Raw genomic sequence first — 18,286 nt, forward strand, 5'->3', positions numbered from 1 at the left:
TTATAATTAAATGATAAATTAATGTGAGAATTTATATTAATTAGTTATGATTTAGTAATAACCATATTTATGTGACATAATTTTGCCATCTATTTATTGATTTTGTATGTATAGATAATTTGTGTAGATGAGATAAGTGCTTACCTAATTCTCTACGTTTTCAATAATTAGAAATAAAAAACAAAACAAAACATGTGGAAGCGGACCGACGAGGGAACTAATGAAAATAATGAATCGCAGGGGAGATGGAAGGCGTCACGATTTTGAGAAACTTGGCCAACCCAATTAGAGGTGGGTTGACATTTGACATTACATGACAAAGACAAAAGACAACAAGTAACCAAGCAGAAAGGGATCCAGTAAGCATTTCAATTATTTTCTTGTTTATTGTGTTGGCGGGTCCTCTGGAAATTAGGCAGAGCTGGCTCCGATTGAATTAGCTTCGGCTGGAAAGCAATTGGAGCTGGCGTTCGACGACGGCTTAATTAGGGATGGGGCGGAGGAGGAGAGCATCTTGCTCTTGCCCGGACGGGAGAATGAGATTGTTGAAATGGGAAATGATAGCCCTTCTCGGAAAGAGAATGTGGACGATCACTACCCTGTTCATACTGCCCACCAAGTCAGCAACGGTCTCTTACGCTTTTCCAATTTTCAATTTCATTTACTTCAACTCCTTGTTTCCAATGTTAGTATTTGAATTGATGAGACAGAAAATGGGACCTTATAATTCCATTGACCCATTGTTTTTCGGCTGTCCCATTTGATTCTTTAAATTCCTTGACTTCTCACCTCAATAAACTCTTCATCTTTTTGGTGTTGGATACATTGTTTTATTTGATCCTTTTAAATGAACTTTCCCCTTCCCTTTTAATGTGGGTACTCTATCTATGAGAATTTAGTTTGTTCTTTACCTACAGTATTTGGTTAAATTCCTATTTCATTCGATTATGACAAATGATTAACTGTTCCATTCTGTCCATTGAAAAGTTAAGAAGAAAGCATTTCTATGATCTGTATTGACAGTTAATTGTTTTGTCAAATGATCTTTCTGAATATGATTTGATGAAAAAGGAATGCCAATTACAGATTGAGGCCATTGATCCATTGATTTTCAGCTGGCACATTGCAACTTTAAGTTCCTTGACTTCTCGCCTCAGTAATTTCTGTGTGAACGGCACCTCATGCTATACTTGTAAAGTTGTCATTAAATTTCAGTTTACATGATACTTTGTAGAATCCACATAAAGCTCACTTAATAAAAGATTCAATAGAACAGACTTACATTTGACTCAGGTGCTTTTGTCCAGTAACTTGCAAGAATTAAGAAAACTGAATTAAAATGAGAAATTTATTGTGTTTATGCATTTTCCAACTTTTCCCTTCTTTCAAATGGCTAAATTAATCCATGCGTATACTCTATCTACATGAATTTAATTTGTTACATAACTATAGAGCATCTGTTTGGATTCCAATTTTATTGAATTTTGACAAGTGAAGAGAAAGAATGAGCCGTTTGGACAACTTTTGGAAAAAGCTTATTGATAATCTTTTCAAAGAAAAAGTTTGTGCAAAAAGGAAATGTGGTTGGATATTTCTAGTTTAATCCAAAAGACCCGTGAGTGTTTTATGAGTAGAAGCAAAACCTTTATTTGAAAGACATCTCAAACCATTTCTTTAAAAAGACAGTTTTTTTTCAAAACAAGAAAATTTTTTGAAAAATATATTGCAAGATCTCAAAAAGAATTCATGGAAAAACTCCACCTTTATTTCCATTTTGTCTTTTGAAAAATTAAGAAATAGTACTTTGTGATGTGTTATGATATTATGAAAGAATCTGTTTTTCTTTGTGTTTTCTGTATCTCTGTTGGTTTTTTTCTGTAACTCTTATCATTGGCATCAATGCTGTTGACTCATTGTAATTTTACGTTTCCTTCTTTTTTTTTTTCAGATTCATGGTTTCAGGTGGGAATTCTTCTCAGCATGGGCGTCAACAGTGCATACGCGCTGGGATATTCTGGCACAATCATGGTTCCTCTAGGTTGGATAGGTGGTGTAGTTGGTCTAATTTTATCAACAATAGTATCATTGTACGCAAGTATTCTTACTGCCAAACTCCATGAAGTTGGGGGAAAGAGGCATATCAGATATAGAGACCTTGCAGGACATTTATATGGTACAAATAATAAAGGAAACACATCAACTGATGTACAGGCATCAGACATCATTCTTTTTATTACTTGATCAATTATTTGTTTGAATAAAATTGAGCTTATTTTGTTGCTGCAGGAAGGACAGCATACTTGCTTGTTTGGGCATTACAATATGCAAATCTTTTTTTGATAAATATTGGATATATTATCATGGCTGGTTCAGCATTGAAGGTCAGATCTTTTCCTGTCCTCCAAACCTTCTTTTCTTATTTATTCGATGAGACACTTTAGCAGAACCATTACCATTCCCCTCTACCCAGGCAAAAGGAAAGAGAAAGATTATACAGAGTAAAATAAAGGACAAGGAGGGGGGGGGGGGTAAGGAGTTGCCAGATAAAGATGATTAATAACTGAGTCTTTTTTACATTTTCGGTTTTGTGATGTTGGCTTGATTTATTGTTTAGTTTTTCTGCTGCAAATATTTGTTTGCTTGGTAGATTTTGACAGTATGATTACTTTGTGTATCTTTTGTGAATACAATACCTAAACTAACCTTTCTTAGTACATACTCTTTTGACTTGATTGCCATGCCAGGCCTTCTATCTTCTCTTTAGGGATGACCATCAGCTGAAGCTGCCACATTTCATAGCGATCGCTGGATTCGCATGCGTGCTTTTTGCCATCGCGACGCCCCATTTATCAGCCCTAAGGGTTTGGCTGGGGGTTTCATCATTATGCTTGCTGCTGTATCTCTGTATAGCATTTGTGTTGTCTCTTGAAGATGGTATGCTGCTTCCTCTCTTTGATTTTTAACTAGCCAGCATAGTGCATTGCATGCTTGTGTCAATGTTGGTATTGATTTAATAATGTATCAAAAAGAGCACAACATCACCCTCATGACTTGTGCATAATATTACTGCCCATATAGGCAAAATAACTTGAGCAAATATCCATGGTCTGTTTGAAAGTTCAGTGCAATGTTGTATCCCGATATCAAATGTCACCAGTATGTGAAATTTACATGGAAAGGCATCTAGGTTTACCAGTGTAGCTTGTTCCTTGTTCCTGCCTTTCTGGTGGTTTCGTTTCTGCTCGAGTTATTTCCTGTAAAGTGATTTGAAAATCTGAAAGTCTCTTCAAACAAAATATAACAACAACAACAGACCCAGTGATGTCCCACAAGTGGGGTTTGGGAAGGGTAGTGTGTACATAGACCTTATCCTTACTCTGGGAGGGTAAAGGGGCTCTTTTCGATAGACTCTCGGCTCAAGAAAGATGCAAAAAACTCTTCAAATGAAATATGCTTTCTCAAAATATTAGAAGAGTTAATTATAAGCACTTAATCCGGGAAATAATAATTATACACTAAAAGAATTAGTCCCTTGTTTTTTTGTCACATTTCTCCTTAGTCAATAGCATTCCAAGTTGTCTTAATCTTCAGAAAGCTGTCATATGGTAGTAAAGACATCATATTCACTGCCACGTTATCATTATATGAGGGGAAGCATTCACTGGAAAATGCCTGCTGCCACGTTATCATTATATGAGGGGAAGCATTCACTGGAAAATGCCTGCTCACGAAGAGGGTGATCCTATTTGTTTGCCTGGTATTTCATACAAGCACATTGATAGTATCCTTGATGAGCATCTCGAAAACCATGCGGAATTGGAAAATTGTAGTGTTTAGAATTACAGGAATCAACTAAACTATTAAAAGAATAATTTATGCAGGGTAGGCTGATTAGCCCCCCCAAAAAAACAGAAGCAAATAAGGATGCAAAAATCTGTATTTCGGTCTAGAATTTCCTATTAGAAAGGCTTATAGAATTTTGGAGGAAATTCAATTTTGAATGAAGGTTGAAAATGTTGAAAATTAGAGACAAACTTCTAGTTTCAGACGGAAGTCCAAACAAGATATTACATTTGTGATTTCTAACTTTCTTCTTGAGCCAAACGGAGGAAGAATATGAACTTCTTCTTGTCCTTGTATTTCTCTTTTCATCTTCTCTTTCTTCCCAAAGCAAGGACATGTATGATGGGGCTAAGGAACCGGGTTAGGACAGTAGGAGGCGACTCTGAGCATTTTCCGGTTGTAATGGAGTTACACCAAGGTTCTGCGCTCAGTCCGTTCTTATTCGCCCTGGTGATAGACGCGTTAACACACCATATTCAAGGGGATGTGCCATGGTGCATGCTATTCGCCGATGACATAGTTCTGATTGATGAGTCGCGAGCCGGTGTTAACGAGAGGCTGGAGGTTTGGAGACAGGCTCTTGAGTCTAAGGGTTTCAAGCTGAGCAGGACGAAGACGGAATACCTGGAGTGTAAGTTCAGCGCTGAGCCAGGGGAAATGGGCGTGGGTGTGAGGCTTGATTCGCAGGTCATCCCGAGTAGAGGCAGCTTCAAGTACCTTGGTTCGGTTATCTAGGGGGGAGGGGAGATCGACGAGGATGTCACACACCGTATCGGGGTAGGATGGATGGAGTGGAGGTTAGCATCTGAAGTCCTGTGTGACAAGAGAGTGCCACCGATACTCAAAGGTAAGTTTTATAAAGCGGTGGTTAGACCGGCCATGATTTATGGGGCTGAGTGTTGGCCCGTTAAGAACTCACATATCCAGAAGATGAAAGTAGCAGAAATGAGGATGTTGCGGTGGATGTGCGAGCACACTAGGATAGATAAGATTAGGAATGATGTTATTCGGGAGAAGGTGCATGTGGCTCCCATTGACGACAAGATGCGGGAAGCGAGGCTTAGATGGTTCGTACATGTTCAGAAGAGAAGCCCAGATGCTCCGGTACGGAGGTGTGAGCAGCTGGTTGCGGAGGGCACGAGAAAAGGTAGAGGGCGGCCTAAGAAGTATTGGGGAGAGGTGATCAGGCAGGATATGGCGAGGCTCCAGATTTCTGAGGACATGACACTTGATAGGAAGATGTGGAGGTCGAGTATTAGGGTTGTAGGTTAGGAGGTAGTTGAGTCGTGCCTTACTTCGTACCATTGTGGGACTAGCCATGTAGGGTTTTTGTCTAAGATAGCTAGTGGCAATGTTGTGGCTTACTATTTCGCTTTTCAGTGCATGTCCTATTTACTAGCTATCGCTTTTGCTTTGCATCTTTCTTCTAGATTTCATGGTGTTCCTATTTTTCTTATGATTGTTGTGGCGATACTAATATTTACTAATATTGTCTCCCTTTGCTTTGCATCTTTCTTCTGGATTTCATGATGTTCCTATTTATCCTATGATTGTTGTTGTGATACTAATATTGTCTCCTTTTTGTCCTTTTGTCTTTTTGTTTTTTTTGAGCCGAAGGTCTTTCGGAAACAGCCTCTCTACTCCTTCGGGTAGGGGTAAGGTCTGCGTACACACTACCCTCCCCAGACCCCATTAGTGGGATTTTACTGGATTGTTGTTGTTGTTGTTGTTGTTTCTTCCCAAAGCATCTAGAATTTTCATCCTGGCAAGTTGAGTGTATTAGAACTTCTGTTTTTCAGTTTACTTGAATTTATTAGCACCATATTTAGACTTCTGTTTGGGCCTGAACTAGTGCATGATGATGAATGTCTGGTTTTTCATGACATCCATATCCATGAAATATGGAAGCGTCATAACAGTGTCTGGATAGATGGTTCTTTAGGACTTCACTGGAATGGTAAGGATGTAGGTTGCCTTTCATTAATTTGCCATTGGATTGATTTCTAGCAACTTTAATTTAAACAACTTTATTATGTTATATTTAGTTTTTCCCGAATACTTGGAGTAGAAGTTCAGTGATAGGATGTCTGAAGCAGCAGGGGAAGTGAAGATTGATTCACAAGTCATCCCCAAAAGGGATAATTTCAAATATCTTGGGTTTGTAATCCGAGGCAACGGGGAGATTGACCGTTACTCACCGTATTGAAGCGGGGTGGATGAAATGGAGGCTCGCTTTTGGGATTATGTGTGATAAGAATGTGTCACCAAGACTTAAAAGGCAAGTTCTACAGAGTGGTGGTTAGACCAACTATATTGTATGGGGCGGAGTGCTGACCCGTCAAGAAGTCCCATGTCCAAAAGATGAAGGTAGCTGAAATGAGGATGTTGAGATGGATGTGTGGGCATACTAGGAAAGACAAGATTAGGAACGAAGTTATTAGGGACAAGGTCGGTGTGGCCTTGGTGGAGGACAAACTGCGAGAATCGAGGCTGAGATGGTTCGGGCACATGCAGAGGAGAGCCATAGATGCCCCAGTCAGGAGGTGTGAGAGGTTGACCATGGCGGGTCTAAGGAAGGGTAAGGTAGGCCTAAGAAGTATTAGGGTGAGGTGATTAGGCAGGATATGTTATTGCTCCAGCTTTACCGAGGACGGGGAGGGTGGAGGTCGAGATTTTGGGTGGAAGGTTGACAATAGTCTTTAGTCCCTTAGTCTTATCGGTAGTACTAGTACTAGTTTTGTATTTTTTTCTTATTCCTGGTCTTTATATTACATGTGCCATTTGTTCCTATTATATTGTTGCTATTATTTATTACTTTATTCTCATTGTTCCTTGAGCTGAGGGTCTATCAGAAATAATCTTTCTACCTCCACAAGGTAGGGGTAAAGTCAACATACACACTACCCTCCCCAGACTCCACATGTGGGATTACACTGTATTTGTTGTTGTTGTATTTAGTTTTCCCTGAGTAGTCTCTGAGGGACTTCTTTTTTCTTTTACTAAAGCTGGTAAATTTTTTTCCATGTTACAGGTATGAAGGCTCCTCCTAGGGACTACAGTATTCCAGGATCAGAAGTAAACAGGATCTTTGCAACTATTGGTGCGGTTGGGAACCTCGTTTTTGCATTTAACACGGGAATGATACCAGAGATACAGGTCAGAAAATAAAACCGTGAACTTATGTGATCAGGCCATCCTTTGTTATGACTTTAAAGCAAGTAATAAATTAACCTCCTTCCAATCATCTTACTTGATTTATGTTTCTATTGCCCATCTCAGTTACATCCCTGAAATTTCTACCAGTGGTTGCAGGGGTAATATCTAGTTGATACACTGAACTCGTATTCTCCCAGTTTGCTCATTATCAGAGTGCATGGACTTCTACCCACATGTAATCAGGATTGGGGTGTTTATCCGATCTCTGTCTTTTAATTACATTACTTTTTAGATTAAACTAGCTGACCCAATAGACCAATCATTCAACATGATTTACCTTTCCATTTTCAACTTCCATTTCTATGACCTCATTTGCTGATTGACTGATACAGTCATTTGAAATAAAGTAAAAAATTTCAGAATTTGCTCCAAGAAAGGCAAGTCACTTATTTTGCCAGAGAGAAAAGCCGTTGGTTACTCTTACACTTGTTCTGCATCTTTTTAGTTTTGTTCACCCTGTTGCAGTTAATACAATATCTTTGAATCCGTCTTGTTACAGGCTACAGTCAGACCACCTGTAATTGAGAACATGTTGAAAGCTCTGTTCTTTCAGTTCACAGTGGGAGTTGTGCCCTTGCATGCTGTTACTTATATAGGTTATTGGGCTTATGGATCTAGCGCTTCATCCTATTTACTGAACAATGTTCATGGTCCAGTTTGGTTGAAGGGTGTTGCTCACATGTCTGCTTTCATACAATCGATCATCACTTTGCATGTAATCATCGCCCTTCACTTTGATTTGAGATTTCCTTCTAATCATTTTCTCGTCACAGTTGATTATGTGTCCTTGGAGATGTAAATCCCTCCAAGCTTCCATGTCTTCTAATCTTGTTTTCTGAACTTAGTGTTGCTTTTGCTGCTACTTGCAGATATTTGCAAGTCCAACATATGAGTTTCTGGATACAACATATGGAATCAAAGGAAGTGCTTTGGCTCCTCGTAACATTGCATTCAGACTGGTTGTTAGAGGAGGTTACCTTGTCTTGACCACTTTCCTGTCGGCTTTGCTGTCTTTCCTGGGAGACTTCATGAGCCTCACTGGCGCAATAAGCACATTTCCACTCACATTCGTACTCCCAAACCACATGTACCTTATTGCAAGGAAAAATAAGTTGTCTAGCTTACAGAAGAGTTGACATTGGTTAAACTGTCTTCTTTGGTTGTATATCAGCTGCTGCATTTGTAGCTGCCCTAAAGCTTATTGTTGTAAAGACTCAAACATTCCATTTTTTCGCAGATATATAGTTTTCCTTAGTTTGGTTTCAATTATTTATTTATTTATCAGCAACTTAACATTAGCATTAGTTGAATAATGCAGCTTGGTTTCAGTCATATCCCGGTGATATTCTGATTAGAATTCAAGTGATTAATAATAAGGTTTAGTGAATCTTGTGGTGCCAGGCAATATTATCCATTTGCAGGCACATTGAATTTGAAAAATTTGAGCGAGACATGGATAAGATTTGGTTCTAATTAATACCCTTTGATCCTAGTATCATTTCCATTTAGCTTAAGAGAAGGCTTTGCGCTCATGGCCTGGTAGGTCAGAAAGACTGGGGGCAAGTGCACAAATAGTCACTCTCAGGGATATAATTTAGGGATAGCCTCAACTTTAGGATAAATCAGGACATTTTTGTCCTGAAAAGCAAAAATTCAGGACGCACCGACTAATTCCTAAATAGCAATATTTTAGAGTAACTACCTGTTGTCATTTCTACGAAAAAGACTAATACAGGGCTCCAATGCTCCAATGCATGAAGATGCAAATTTGATTTTAAGTTGAGATTTGATAAATGAGTTTCAGTTCAAACGTCGTATATTAACTTATCAAATATTTTAGCTTTGGAGGTTTCTAGTTTTATAAGAACACATTAGTCAATGATCACCTCAGCAAGGAGTATTTAATTGGTGCCCAACCATACCACTTGGGAATTAAGGGATAAACTCAACATTAAACAAAACACATTCCTAAAAGATTACCAAGTGGCAAGTGGTATGGTTGAGCACCCATTAAATACTCGTTGCTGAGGTGATCACTAACTAATGTGTTCTTATAACAATATTACAACTTAAAATATCTTCAAGTAGCTTATACTGACCCCAAATAGTTGAGCAGACAAAGTTAAGCGAATCTATCAATCTAAAAATTTATCATAAAGAAAGGAAAGGAAAAAGACCAAGCCAAAAGAAGAGCAATTAATCTTTGAAGTAAGGAAAACGAAAGGGATAGAGAAGCCACAAAACAGAGTTGTTCAGTTGTTGTTTACAAACAAAAAAAAAAACAGTCAGACGAAAGAGTTCTGAAATAAACTAATACAAATAATTTAAATAAAGAGAGCTTATCAGCCAAATACAAAAATATAATATAGAACAAATAAACAGTTTCAATATAAACAAAAATTAAACTTAACTGAAAGTTATACATCATTTCAACAAATATTCTATCATGTTGTACTGAAAATTGTAAGAGAGAAAAAACAAATTAACTTCGAATAAAGTTTGAAGTGTTTGAAGTAAGATAAAGGTAAAAACTTATTCGCACCAATGTGTTTACATCCCGATAGATACATAACAAGTATATAGCACATGTATTTCATGTATTTTACCATACTTAATTATATGCGTTTTCATATCATTAAATCACTTAACTATAGTAAGTTAATATGATTTGGTGCAAATATTTGGTGCGAATAAGTAAATAAGGCTGAGCTCCATTCAAGCATAAAAAAAAGGGTCAAAAAGATAAGAAAAAGTGCTGATTGAATGCTCGAAGACTTCGGTAGAATCTGAACTCGCTCGACCACTTCGCCGGAATGTCAACGCTTTATGTGAGTGGATTCAATTCTTAAAAAACTAATAATAATAAAAAAAGAAATATATATATATAATATATATATACACACACGGTATAACTTTCTGACGATGCGGGTTCATACGAACCCTCTCATATAGGTTCGCCCCTGCATGGTATGATGGAAAGACATGCTCAAAATTTAGGGGCGTACAAAGAAAACCGACAAGTCACACCAAACCGATAATGCGAGTCAAATCGAGAAAAAAAAACCGACTATGGTTCGGTTTGACGATGTAGTGGTTCTGCCGGTTGAGTGCGTAGCGTTGGCACTTATCGCATTTTTGTACGAAAGCTTTGGCGTCTTGTTTCATGCGGGGCCAATAATATCCTGCCTTTACCAGTTTTAACACTAAAGAATCTGCGCCCGAATGGTTTCTGCATATCCCTTCGTGGACTTCTCGCATAACGTAATTAGCTTTGGATGCTCCCAAACATCAGGCCAACGGGCCTTGAAAAGATTTTCTGTACAATTGGCCTCCTTTGAAGCTATATCGTGCTGCTTTGACACGCAGTGCCCGGGATGCCTTGGAATCTTCGGGCAATTTCTCGTGCTCAAGATAATCGATGATCTCATTCCTCCAGTCCCAAACCAAATTAGTCGTATTTACCTCGTAGTAGTTATCTGCATCCAGGACCGAGTGCATAAGTTGTACTACCGTCCTGGACTCTGATCCCTTCATTTTCGTTGATGAACCGAGGTTAGCCAGTGCATCTGCTTCTGCCTTTTCTTTCCTCGGGATATGAGTAATCGACCACTCCCGAAATCGAGCCAGCAGAGCCTGGACCTTCACCACGTATTGTTGTATGCGCTCCTCCTTGGTTTTGAAGATCCCGTAGACCTGATTTATCACCAGCTGTGAGTCACACTTGATTTCTATGACCTCGGAATCTAGTCCCCGGATCAGTTTGAGTCATGCAATCAAAGCCTCATACTCTGCTTCATTGTTAGTTAAAGGGACCGTTCTGATGGCTTGCCTTAGGGTTTCTCCCAAAGCCGTGGTTAATACTATACGAAGCCTGGACCCTTTTGACGTTGGAGGCTTCATCCGTAAATAAGGTCCATGTCGATTATGACACTATTACCGCCTCTTTGGTTGCTAGAGGTAGTAATCCCGGACTGAAATCGGACACAAAATCAGCCAAGACTTGTGACTTAATCATGCCCATTTGACCAACCTACCCGAGAGTTCGGGTTTGTGAAGGATGTTTCGCATTGGAAATGTGGTCACCACAGCTATCGGGTGACACTGGAAGTAGGGCCTCAGCTTCCGTGCGGTGACTACGAGAGCTAAGGCCAGCTTCTTCAACTGCGGGTAGCGAGTTTTTGCTCCCATTAAAATTTTAATAACGTAATAAATGAGAGATTATGTACCTTTGTCCTCACAGACTAAACCTGCACTTACCGCTACTTCCGAGACTGCGAGGTAGACCAACGGTGTTTCACCTTCCTTTGGTTTCGAAATTAACGAAGGGCTTGACAAGTACCTTCTCAAATATCTCAAAGTCTTCTGGCATTTCGGGATCTATTCGAAGTTGTTTTTCTTTTTGAGCAGTGTGAAGAAACGATGGCATTTCTTTGATGATCGGGAAATGAATCTGCTCAAAGCAGCCAATCTCCCCGTGAGCCTTTGGACTTCTTTCACAATTGACAGCTAGTCTGGGATGTCTTTAATGACCTTGATCTTATCGGAATTTACCTCAATCCCTTTTGTGATACTAGAAATCATAGGAACTTGCCGGAGCTGACCCGAACGCGTGCTTCTCGGGGTTAAGCTTCATGTTATGCTTCCTTAGGAAAAGTTTCTTGTAGATGCTTAAGGTGGTCACCTGCATTCAAAGACTTAACGAGCATATCGTCTATATAAACTTCCATAGTTTTCCCTATTTGTTTTTCAAACATCTTGTTTAGGAGCCGCTGATAAATGGCTCCGGCGTTCTTCAACCTGAAGGGCATCACATTATGGCAATATGTGCTGAAATTTGTTATGAACGAAGTCTTTTCCTGATCCTCCGGGTTCATCTTAATTTGGTTGTACCCGGAATAAGCATCGAGGAAACTCATTAACTCATGCCCGGCCGTTGCATCAATCATTTGATAGATGTTTGGCAGTGGGAACGAGTCTTTCAGGCACGCCTTATTCAAGTCCTTATAATCTACACACATGCGAAATTTATTGTTCTTCTTAGGAACTACTACTACATTAGCTAGCCAGTCTGGATACTTTACCTCTCGGATTGAACCGATATCAAGTAAGCGAGTTACCTCTTCTTTGATGAATTTATTCCTAGCCTCAAATAGGGCGTTTCTTTTGTCTTACCGGAGGGATGTTGGGATCCAAACTTAGCTTGTGTACGGCTACCTTCGTTGAGATACTTGTCATGTCTGCATGCGACCACCCAAAACAATCAACATTAATTTTAAGAAATTCAATAAAGCCAGACCTGAGCTCGGAGTGCAGTCTTGTCCCCAAGTGGAATTTCCTTTCTAAGAACTTTTCAAATAATACAACTTGCTCGAGCTCTTCCGCCGTGGATTTTTTAGCATCCGTCTCTTCTGTTACCTGGAAATACCTTGGCACCTGATAAGATTCCGACGCTTCTAGCCCTGGGCTAACTTCATTTGATTCAGGAGTGGGCGCCGATTCCTGTAGTTGCTATGCCATGTGCTCCTTTCCTTTGCTATTGGAGACCTAAATGACATTCATCGCCCTTGCCGCCGGTTGGTCGCCCCTTATCTGTTTAATTCCTTCGGGCGTTGGAAATTTCAGCAATTGATGATACGTTGACGATACAACTCTCATCTCGTGTAACCACGATCTTCCCAGAATAATATTATATCCCATATCACCATCCACCACTTCAAAAAGAGTCATTTTCATCACTCTTTAAGCGTTTGTGGGCAACAAAATCTCTCCTCGGGTTATCACGCTCGCGAGGTTAAACTAGCGAGGAGTTTTGTGGCTGGAATAATGCTTCCGGTGAGTTTAGCTTGCTCCAATACTCTCCATTGTATGATATTGGCCGAACTTCCTGGATCTACTAGCACACGTTTGATTTTAAAGTCTAGCACATTTAAAGAAATTACCAATGCGTCGTTGTGCGGTAGAAATAATCTGTCTGTGTCCTCCTCCTTAAAAGTGATGTCGTCTTCGGCAACTTCCCAGAGCCTCTTACTATGGGTTATTGATATTTTCGTCTTTTTTGCTGCTGAGAAAATGACCCAATTGATCTCATTCCCCCCGAAGATCATGTTGATCGTCTGGCGTAGGGGATCTTCTCCTGATTTTGAGGGTTCCGCGTTATCCCGGTTGTGACCGTAGTTATTTTTGGCCCAATCACTTAAGAATTCTCTGAGATGCCCATTCTTCAATAGTGTCGCCACTTCTTCTCGGAGATGTCGGCAGTCCCTAGTCCGGTGGCCATTCGTCCTATGGTATTCACACCACAAGTTGGGATCCTTCCGGCTGATATCAGATCTCATTGGCTTCAGGAACCATGCTTCTTTGATGTTTCTCATAGCTGATACCAACTCTACTACACTGACGTTGAAATTATATTCTAATAGCCTGGGGTAGGAAGGATCCTGCGTACCTGATGCTTCTTTGTCCTGCAATGATCTATTATTCTGACAGTGATCATTCCTTCTATCGGTAACGATTCTGTCTGCTAACCAGAAGCCTCTACCGGGGCCTTCGGTTTGTTCGTAGGGCAAAAACTGGCCCCTCGAAGACCGTTTGTCCGTGACGAAATCGTCTTTTGATTTTTATTTATTCTTCTCCCGTCCTTTTGCCGATGATGAGAAGCCAACCTAATCATCTTCGATCCTTATTTTTGACTCGTACCGGTTGTGGACATCCGCCCAAGTCGTTGCTTGGAACTCAAGTAAGCTTTCCATCAATTTTCGGGAAATGTGTGAACTTCTCGAATTCAGACCCTTGATGAATGCTTCAGCTGCCCATTCATCCGGAACAGCCGGGAGCAACATCCTCTCCTTTTTGGAACCGGGTAACGAACTCTCGTAGAAACTCGGATTCTCCTTGTGCAATTCTGAATATGTCGGCCTTATGGGTATGCACCTTTATGGCCCCAGCATGAGCCTTAATAAAAGAATCCGCGAGCATCTCAAAGGTATATATGGAATGCTCGGGTAACAACGAATACCATGTCAAGGCTCCCCTCGTGAGAGTCTCTCCAAATTTCTTCAGCAAAACAGATTCAATCTCATGAGGAGCTAAATCATTCCCCTTCACCGCCGTTGTATAGGTGGTAATATGCTCCTGAGGGTCTGAAGTTCCATCATATTTTGGCACGTCGGGCATTTTAAACCGCTTTGGGATTAATTCTGGTGCCGCTCTTGGTTTGTACGGCAACTGAGTATACTTCTTAGAGTTCGGACCTTTCAGTATCGGTGGTGCACCCGGAATTTGGTCCATGCGGGCGTTCACTTCTCTCATGAACCATAAGAGCTCATTCTTGAAGGGTTCGTTTTCATTACTGGGGCTGGATCCGCTCCCCCTAGCCCTATCAAAACCAACCTCGCCCCTCGGGGTATTGTTGTTGACCCTCTACGTTATTTGATTTGTGGGTGCGCCGGGAGTAACTGGACCTCATCTATTCGCGTTATTGGGAGCCCTCGATAACGCATACTTCAAATCCGTCATAACCTTATCCTGCCGTGTGAGGTGGCCTAGAATGATCGCTTGTTGCTCTTGTAGGACCCTTACTGCATCAACAACATGCTCTTCTTTAGCATCATTGGGAGTTGTCTCCCGAACACGCGGGTATCGCCTGTCGCGTACCGGCGTGGTACGTTCTCCTTATTGTAAGTGTCACTGATTGAATCCTCGAGATGAGGTTGGTCTCCTTGAACCTCAGAATTGTGTGTGTTGTTAGCACCATTATCTGCCATTTCTTATGATTTTTTGCTAAGACAAATAATCAAAACACGTTAGTAAAAGAGGCAAGGATCAACTTAATCACACGGCTGTCTAGGTCCCACGGTGGGTGTCAAACTTTTTACCTGTAAAATGGTACATTTGAATTTATACGTGATTTCTAGACAAGTGAATTAATTTGATTCTGAAATAATGAAATAATTAAAGAAATGCGCGATTCTTAGCCTTGAAATGAAGATAAAATCATGAAAAACAGTAATTTCGGGAACAGAGCTTTCGGGCACAACAGTGATGAAAATAAGGAACAAGAAAGTAAAATTGTATAAAGCTTTTAATTGATTTAGCGTAAGTTTGCCAGAAAAGTCGTGTCCTTTACATTGATAACATAGCTTACTATTTATAGCTACACCTAGGGGACAAGGTCCTAGGATCGTGCCCTTCTTTTATGTCAATTATGAGTTCCATTGATGAAGGTGTAACGGTGAGAATAAATGACAAATTCTCTATAACGGACAACACACTAAATGCTGTGAAATATTTTCCATTAAATGCTATCGGTCGGAGGGTATTTGTTGCATCTTTACGAGTATCATTCTTTCCGGTGACAAATGAGATAATTACCTTCGGTTCTAACTATCCTCCGCCTTACGTTTCACGTGTCATTTTATTAAGCGGCCACTTATCATAACGTATTTTACCGTGTACAATTACAAGTCTGAATACTTGCTTCCTTGCATCACATGCACAAATCTACCTTGTGACTATAGTGACAAAATTTATTTGAAAAAGTACATAGAATGCATTTTGTACTTGTCCGAAAAAATTAGTTTCATATCTAACTTTTGCGAGTGTCTCACTACCTCCCTATACTTGTCCAAAGTGAATTTAATATCCACTCAAAAGCTGATTTGGCAAAAATATAAAATAAAAATAAAAAGGCGCGTTTTGTTAGCATTAAATTTTAAAAAAATCATTTTTTTGTAAGAATAGACTTTCTTGGATGCCTCCCCCCACCCCCTCCCCCAACCTCCCTCCTTTATTCTCCATCTAAACACTCACTACATTATTCTCCAATTTCACATCCACCTCTCCTAAGAACCAATTTTCTTGTCTTCCTCTTTCTTTCTTCATCTTCACACCCGAACCCTTTTTTTCATCACTAATTCTTTTAATTTTTGCTGTACATTAAATGGATTTCTAAAATATAATTTTTCTTCTAGCCAATTAATGTCCTCCATTGAAAAGCACCCAAGGTTTTAAATTTGAACTAATTTAAGATTAGGCCTAAAATTCTATGTTTGGATAGCTGGGTTCGTGAATAGATGAGAGATTTTCTTTGAATTTTTGCTGGAACTAATTTAAAGGCCATAAAGTTTATCTATAATGGAGGTTTGGTAGTGGGTATGGAAGAAAATAAAATAAGAAAAATGTGTAAATAAAAATAAAGAAGAAAAAATAGCAAAAAGCATAAATTTATTATATTTCTGACATGATGCTAACATGGCATGCGCGTGTGGAGTACCTCACACTATGAAAGTGGTATTACGTTTCGCACGGTGGTATTAAATTTACTTTGGACAAGTATAGGGATGCGATGGGACGCCCGTAAAGATTAAGTGTGAAACTGATTTTTTCGGACAAGTACAAAATACATCTCATGTATTTTTCCAATTTATTTCTCTAGCTTCTAATATGCTTCCATCAAAAATATTATGTTGAGTATTATAGGTTCTTCTAAGGATGGAACTAGTGTAAAAATTAAGGGTTCAATAGCTTTTGCCTATTTTATTAAATGTATAAGAATATTTAGCTCGCAACCCTCTTTGTTGGATTAGTTATTATTATATATTTACTTAAGATCGTTATAGGAACCCATAAATTTAAAATCTTGAATCGACCTACGAATTCAACCTTATTTATCTCTACAGATACCAAATATGAAAACTATATGCACAATAAAGGTAATTTCATATTAATAAAAAATGTATCAAAAACAGTCGACATAAATCAAAGTAACTACACTTTATAGGGCTAACAACCACTACTAAAAACAGCAAATTTGCGACCGTCAAATCAGTGGGAAATTTCCAACAAATTCCTGACTGAAAAGTGTCAGTCAGAAAATACGTGGTCGCAAAATATTTGCGACAGAACAGTCAAAAATATTCGGCGGATTCGATCGCAAATTAAAAAATACAAGCACATTTGCATTTAAGTCATTTCTGACCGAATTGATTGCTAAATTTGCGACTGATTCAGTCGCTGATCAAAATTAAAAAAAATATAAATTAAAAGTTCCGACTCAAACAATCTTACATATTGAGTATTAATTAATAAAACAAATTCAGAAATTCGCAATATGTGACCGAATCAGTTGCAAATCTTAATTAAAAAATTTCAGAAATTCTCAATTTGCGACCAAATCAATTGCAAATCTGGGTAATTTCTGGTGAAATTTGTGACTAATTCAATCGCAAATCTGGGAAAGTTTTAGCAGAATTCTGCTGCATTTATAATTACACCACCTGCCAAACACAACAGCCAACCAAATACCTACCAACCAACCAAACATCTAGTATAACAATCCAAATCCAATATTTACTACAAAACGAATAATAATATTTATAACAATTCAACCAACTAATCAAACAACCAACTATCAAATAACATAAATTAAACATGTCTCTAACTTCTACTCTAAAATATTCAAATAGCTAATCCTAGTTAGACTCGGTCTCTGTCACGACCCAAATCCTAACTTGTCGTGATGGCGCCTAACGTGGTATTAGGCAAGCCGACATTTACGAAATAACTCCAACACTTTTAACAAAAACGGATTTAAAGCAGTTTAAATAATAAAACTCCTTATAAACAGGATAGAAAATTCAAAACACAACGCGGAAATTCCTAACATCGGGGTGTCACTGAGTACATGAGCATCTAAATATCACAAGTCTGGAAAATACTGTCAATCATAGTCTGAAACTAAATACAATAAGTGAAAGGGTAGGGAAGGAGAAACAAGGTCTGCGAAAATGCCGAGCAGCTACCTCGAAATCTCTGAAGGGTCAAATGCGTAGTGAATCAACACCCACCATGTCCGGAAATACTTGAATCTGCACACGAAGTGCACGGTGTAGTGTGAGTACAACCAACTCAGTAAGTAACAAGACTAAATAAAGAATTGAAAGTAGTGACGATCTTCACAGTTATAGTGCAATTACAGTAATTTCAACATAGGAAGGTAGGCATGCTTTCAAGTTTGATAAATTAGGTCAAAACAGTTACTTCATGACAAGTTTAAGTGAAACAGAGTGTAACATCTTTTAGAAATTTCAAGACAGTGATACACGACAGCTAAGTGCAACAATAATGAAATCAAATGCATCCTCTCAGGGCCACAGTCACTCAGTCCTCCCATTCACTCAGTACTCGGCACTAGCACTCAGTAGAAACCTGCTCTCACTGGGAGTGTGTA

At 39.2% G+C, this 18,286-nt stretch overlaps 1 protein-coding gene across 7 annotated transcripts; it reads left to right on the plus strand.

Annotated features, from left to right (window-relative positions):
* Positions 1–202: 202 nt before the first annotated feature.
* LOC107828846 (proline transporter 1) lies at positions 203–8,325 on the plus strand. Of its 7 annotated transcripts, none has more exons than XM_075252212.1 (8): positions 220–359; positions 1,087–1,192; positions 1,949–2,173; positions 2,287–2,381; positions 2,745–2,934; positions 6,875–6,999; positions 7,559–7,774; positions 7,929–8,325. In XM_075252212.1, the coding sequence occupies exons 3-8, from the start codon at positions 1,981–1,983 to the stop codon at positions 8,193–8,195; spliced, it is 1,086 nt and encodes a 361-aa protein (XP_075108313.1). In that variant the 5' UTR covers positions 220–359; positions 1,087–1,192; positions 1,949–1,980; the 3' UTR covers positions 8,196–8,325. The 7 variants fall into 7 exon arrangements, with proteins under 7 accessions (XP_016511707.2, XP_016511708.2, XP_075108313.1 ...); XM_075252210.1 differs by lacking the exon at positions 220–359 and adding an exon at positions 402–619; XM_075252211.1 differs by lacking the exon at positions 220–359 and adding an exon at positions 402–619 and having other exon boundaries at positions 1,949–2,047.
* Positions 8,326–18,286: the final 9,961 nt, after the last annotated feature.

This window comes from Nicotiana tabacum, chromosome 4, assembly GCF_000715075.1.
Source record: "Nicotiana tabacum cultivar K326 chromosome 4, ASM71507v2, whole genome shotgun sequence".
In the NCBI taxonomy this organism is placed as follows: Eukaryota; Viridiplantae; Streptophyta; class Magnoliopsida; order Solanales; family Solanaceae; genus Nicotiana; species Nicotiana tabacum.

Excerpts from the sequence above, each read along its gene's own strand:
- LOC107828846 (XM_075252210.1), top strand. The coding sequence starts at position 551 with ATGGGAAATGATAGCCCTTCTCGGAAAGAGAATGTGGACGATCACTAC. Across the intron at positions 1,193-1,948 it reads CGGCACCTCATGCTATACTT|ATTCATGGTTTCAGGTGGGA; the intron begins GTAAAGTTGTCA and ends TTTTTTTTTCAG. Across the intron at positions 2,382-2,744 it reads TGGCTGGTTCAGCATTGAAG|GCCTTCTATCTTCTCTTTAG; the intron begins GTCAGATCTTTT and ends TTGCCATGCCAG.